Source organism: Brassica oleracea, chromosome C1 (assembly GCF_000695525.1).
Source record: "Brassica oleracea var. oleracea cultivar TO1000 chromosome C1, BOL, whole genome shotgun sequence".
NCBI classification, from domain to species: domain Eukaryota; kingdom Viridiplantae; phylum Streptophyta; class Magnoliopsida; order Brassicales; family Brassicaceae; genus Brassica; species Brassica oleracea.
The window spans coordinates 4003287-4009286 of record NC_027748.1 but is presented as its reverse complement, the minus strand read 5'-3'; the positions used below and the strand labels follow the sequence as shown (position 1 = coordinate 4009286).

At 36.3% G+C, this 6000-nt stretch overlaps 1 protein-coding gene and 1 pseudogene across 1 annotated transcript; one reads left to right on the top strand and one right to left on the bottom strand.

Moving 5' to 3' along the window:
- LOC106329329 overlaps nucleotides 1-1173 on the bottom strand; it is a 1402-nt pseudogene extending 229 nt beyond the window's left edge.
- Nucleotides 1174-1416: 243 nt separating this feature from the next.
- On the top strand, nucleotides 1417-2471 carry LOC106303911 (UPF0725 protein At2g20620-like). Its single transcript, XM_013740272.1, is given in 4 exon segments — nucleotides 1417-1754; nucleotides 1880-2024; nucleotides 2088-2168; nucleotides 2262-2471. Coding segments are annotated over 4 exon segments (774 nt in total).
- The last annotated feature ends 3529 nt before the right edge of the window (nucleotides 2472-6000 follow it).

Below are 6000 nucleotides of genomic sequence, written 5' to 3'. Positions count from 1 at the left end.
CACTATACTACAACATTTGCAATAGGTAGAAAAAAACCTATTATCAAGACCCATAACTTGAAGGTTTCTTCTGATAGATGCTTGTTTTCAAACACTTTGATATTGCTTCTTCAGTGAGAGCAGTACTTACTGTACCAATTCTCTCTTCTAAAGCTAATAGTTCCTGCATTCTCATTCAAAAGAGAAAGAGTTAAGATAACTACCTATCAGAACGTAAGGCGGGTTTGAAGATGGGAACACAAACCTCATAGGACATGTTACCAATGTCATGAGACGCTTAGTTCAGCTAGAAGTAAACCTGTCTCCATAATAAGCAGTTCCTGCTTAAAAGATAGGAAAATATGAGTAAACAACACACATGACAATATCTGAAACTCAAAACATGTACCTCGTAATTAAGCTCAATATCTTGTTCAATCCTATCAAGTTGTGGCAAAATCTGCAAAAAGCAGTGTTAAGGGCATTGCCGTAAGCTCTATTTGATTAAGGTGTGGAGTAACAAGTAATACTCACGTCAGAGATCCCATCTAAATTTTAACTGTGAAAACTGTCTTGACCCGATAAGGAACCAGAGAGACCAAGTTCTGGAAAACCAGAGAACAGCTCCAAAGAGACAGGAGAGTTGAGGTTGTTGTTTGATGTTTCAGTCTGGGACATATCTGTTGTTGTAATAGAGGATAAACCATTTCCACCACTCCCTCAGTTAGAGAATCTCATGCGGTTACTACCTCTATTTACTGATCTCTGACTGTCAACACTCAAAATGCAATGTCTTGCCCGTCTACTATCTGAAACAGAACCTCCTCTCGGGTTAAAGACAAGACGTCTCTCTTCATCAGGTAGTTCTGTTATCTTCTTACCACTAGCTGAGGAGGAGCTAGAGCTGCCTTCTCCATAAACCTTTCTCTTATTGAATGCCTCTACCTTTTGACTTATTCTCTTTCATTGTGTATTTTAATAATTGTAAATTTTGATCGCTGATATTTATCAAACTATGATAAAATTTTGTATTTGGATCTCCTGAAATATAACATATTCCTATATTTTTTTTGTTGCCAGTGTATGTAATAATTTATTTATTATTAGTAATATAAATTCTGTCGATTTAGTTTTTTAATTAGTAGCATTCAAATGCTTATAAAATTTGAAAAACAAAACATAACATTTGGACATTGATACATATACAAACTATAAAAACGAACAAGTTTGAATACTCATCTAAATGTTGTATTCAGATATTATACGTTGATGGTACATCCAAATATAATAGCAAATATGTATTGGAAGAGCTGAACCAAAACATGGTTTGGAGAAATGAAGGAAATGCAGTTCCAATTAGATGGAGATCGGAAAGAAAAGAAAAGAAAAGGAGACAGCCCTAGTGTGTCCGCTCTGAACAAGTTTGGTTGCAATTAGATGGAGATCGGAAAGATGTACGATGTAATGCTGGATGAGGCCAAGCTGTGTCTGGATGAGCTGAAGGTGGAATCGTCTTCTGCACCGCCAGTAAAAGAAGAAGATTCTGGCTACGAAATATGATTGTAGGGGACAAATTTACAATTCAGGGCTGTAGAGAAAGTTAACGCAGAAGCCGTTTCATTTGTCAATTACTATATTACTTTGGAGGCCGTGGATCCAGACAACAACCATTCTCTTGTTGCTTTCCAAACCTGTGTTTGGGATTCTGCCACCGAGAATAAAGAGCGCTTGAGATTGATCACTAAACAATGCAGGATTAAGCCTCCTCAAGTAACTTTTTTTTCTTTTGTAACAAGTAAAATTTTTCTTTTCTTCCTACTTGCGGATTACTTGTTTGTTTCATATTCTCTAGGATCATAGCTGTCTTCTGTTGGATATGAGTAATCATTTTTAGAAAAAACGTTACAGGAAATAGACAAGCACGAGGTTCCCTATGGCGATGGGACCCTAATGCTGTAGATAAATTCTACACAGGTGTGATGCCCAGTTGGCTACAGGATGATGATGCACTTACCGGACCTAATAAGCTTCAGTTCCATGCCCGAGTTTTCATTATATGTGAGAGCTGCTGTAGTGAGTGGTTTATGGGTCTCATTCAAAAATTGCAGGTGAAGGACTCAGAACTGCAGGATAACGAATGGCTTAATCTTTACGCTGAAATTGCTTTGTCCTCAGAGCGGCCCGACATGGTACATAGAGTAGGAGATGTGACTGTTCATTCCTAAACTCTTGCCTTGTTTCAACAAAAAAAATTTGTTTGACCGTGTCTGTCTGTCTTGCAGGAAACTTATTTGCCGTTGAAGGTGAAGAAAGTAGTGGTGCGTACAAAGGAAGATGTGGAGCCGAGTATGAAGCTGAAGTCGAGTAATGCAATCTTCTACATGACTTTCAAAACCCACAGGGGTCATGAGTGCAAAGCTATAATAAGGCAAACAAGGGATGGTATACAAGGACACATGTGCCTTGAAGTTACATGCATATTGGGAAAGTAGTGTCATGCTGAGATCTAGAAAGAAATGTTGTCCTCCTCCTCTCCTGTGTTTTTTTTTTTTTAATGTATTTGATCTTTTCATGTTTAAGTTAACTATTATTGTGTGTATGACCAAAGTCAGCTAACTTAGCATGATTTGTTTTCCCTTTGGATGTTAAATGTTTAAGAGATGATTTAGTTCGTTTTCAAACTTTAAATAACCAATTCTCAGGAGAATTAATCAGATAGATATATAACAAATCGAGTTGGAAGGAACAATGTTGTTTGCAAACTTTTAAAAAATACTCCGGAGAATCTGCTTAGAAGACAAGCTAAGCTGGATAAAGCAAAAATAAAATAAAAACCATGTATCAACCGCTCAGACAAAGAGGGTTTGCTGCATATGCAAAACAGAAGAAAAAAATAAACTGGTTGTCAACGCCTTGTTTGTTTCTTTCCATCAGTCGTTTTTTAATCATCATCCATGCCCTGTATCAGTCAGTTGTAAAACAATTAAGCGTTTGTTGGAGCGTGAAAATAAGTAAATTAAAACAAAACAAAAAAAAAGAGTCATGAAACTTCTTCTTACTAATCTGTTTTGCATGCTTCACACGTTTAGCTTCCTCATCCTTCAGAGATAGTAGTTTTGGGTAGGAAAACCTGCTAAGAAGTGGCGCCGGCTTGGAGAAGTATTTTGAAAACTTGTCGTCAATTGCTTCACCGGGAGTGGGTATGTAAAGAAGCATAGCTTACAATGAGATTCTGATGTAGCCATTGAAAGAGTATGAGTTTCCCTTCCTTCTTTGAGTTGTATTAACGTCAATATTTAAAGTACAAAGGGATAGCTACAAGTTAGGGATCTTCCCATCAGTTACGTAACAATCGTATAACAAACTAGAGAATATTCAGAAGAATATTATCAAGTATCTTTCAGCCATGATCTCCAAAGTCATCCCCATGGCTAGCTCTTCCAAGAATATATTTTTCTCCATTCTCATCTTCATACACGGCCATTAGAGAAATAGCATGCAAACCAACGAAACGTTTTGATAAGAAACCAAAGTATTCTAAAGTCAGTACTGAAACTTCTTCAACAGTATACATATATATATATGGACGACAAACGAAGAAAACAAAAAAAGAAAGATCACTTACTTTTTCCCCAATTTCTCTGTATTCAGGTTGAAACATTGCCAAGGCTGCACCAATGGGATGGTGTGCCAGTTGGAGAAGCGCATCTTCCAAGGAACGGAGTCTCACAAATCTTTTCTATATAAGCAAACTCGGATGGTTTACGCTCAGCAACATTTTCAGGACATCCTTTGAAAGGCCTATCTTCTTCCCTTTGGATTCCATTTTCAACTACGTATTCCATTCCTTTTATCAGATTCAGGACCTGATTTCTGCTCTGTTCTTCGTTTCTCTTTATCCGAAAAATCAATCAAATCTTGCGGAGAGTATCTGATCGTTTTGTCTGTCTGACGTCCATCGATTATTCTCATTGCCCTTATAAGTTCGCTAACTACAATAGCCCAACATACATCTGCAGCACAAAAAAAAAAAAGAATAAACAATCATCATGCATTAACAAATAATTAAATATTTTCTTTAAGACAAAATTGTATAATAATATATAAATATATGTGTTTAAACTCACCGTGATCCCGCTGGTGTCTCAACTCTCCCATGATTTCTTGCCATTCCTTACCTTTCAAACAGTCTGGTATCAGCTGCCAATCAAACCAAAAATAAATGAAAGTTATAAACTGGAAAACCATTTGAAATCAAGTGAGTCAAAGATATTTACTTACCCGACGTCTAACCCATGTTGCATATCTTACATGTTTGATATCTGCACTCGTTTTGTCAATGTACTCGATGATTCTGACCGTGGAGTCACGTTTTGCTTCATTTATGAGTGCCAAAATATCTTGCGGCACCAGTTGCAAGACATCAGCCACTACTGCCTGAAATTGCGGGTGAACCAGTTTGATGATTTCGTCAAGTACACGTACAACTTCTTCCGGAAGTACCTACAAAAACAACATTTTTTTTTTGTTAAACAAACAACAAATGATCCACAACTATATATGACTCTGTCTTGTGTTGTCTTTCTTTCATCATTTGGAATTAGAAAGATATAAATAATGACAATCATCAATGCATGCATGATGCATCAGGGCCACTATTCAGTTTCCTTTACTTACACGTGCACATTCTGCTTGGTCTGAACTTTCTCCAGTTTCTGACATTGCCTCTTCTTCTTCTCCTTAGCTAGCTAGCTGCATAAAATTTCATTCAAAGTGATTATCAAAAGTCTAAATCATACTTTATTTATCATGCTGAAACCAAAACCAACTTCATCACACAAGTAGAAATTTTGATTATAACAACAAAGTGTGATGAAGAAAGATCTTGGGGTTGACGCTGGTGCAGAGATATATATAGCTTGATTCATTATAGACATGACAAAAGTATCCTACTAGAGGTAACTTATGTTTACAATTATCTATATTACACGTTCCTTAAAGAATGTGTAAGCAACTTGAGCAAAGAAACAGTCTTTGGTAGTAACCAAAAGAACAGTTAGTTTGATTGGATAACTGAATTCATTAGAGGACATACCTACATTCTATTATTGTTTTCGGGTTCTATTTGAAATACATATCCAATTTGGTATGTTTGGTTTGTGCTTGGTTCACTTTGGTTTCTATTGACATGGGTGGGGGTCACTAAAGCAAACTATTAACAGCGGGTTTATAGAGGAATTAAACTATTACTATGTCTTCATTGTCAATGTATCTTTAAACGTAAAACCATAGAAAACCCCCTTGTTTCCCATCAGTGCCGTTCCATGTATTTGTGTGGCTTAAAGCAAATATGTTGCCCTTATAAAATAAAAATGTTTTCTTGAAATGATTTAAATTCAAAGCTTTGTTCTAGCGGAAGACAGTGGATTTTTTTTTTTTTTTGCATCAAGGAAAAATGTTAAGTTAATTGAAAATTTTGTTTTCACAGCTGAAACAGAAAAATGAAATCTTTTTAACCAAACGAGAAATAACATGAAATAGAAAAAAGAATCAAGTTGGTTTCTAAGAGAGGTTATGCGAAATAAATCTTCCAACCTGACCGTTTAAGCTACATCAATATTATGGGGATGGGTTTTGTTTTTGTTTGCTAAATATCTTATGGATTTTGCCAGATGTTTTATAAAAAAAAATTAGATTCAGTAGTAGTGACGGTTCTGCTTCCCATTTGTGATTGTGAATCTTGACAAAAGAAATTAATTTGCGAATACAATAGTGTAGCTTTGTACACTAAAGCGCAAAAGTTGACAAAGAAGAGAACTGGGACCTAGAATCTGAGACGGAGAGGCAACACAAAATAAAAAAAGACGCAAACTTTAGAACAAAAAATAGTGTAAACGAATGTTGAGACTAAACCTCACAATCTTGTTGACACTTACTTGCTGTGGAAGATTTGACCAAAAACTCTCTTGTGCGAGTGGTCGCCGAAGATTCTTGAACAGACCTCCTCCCCTCCTGCCTCCC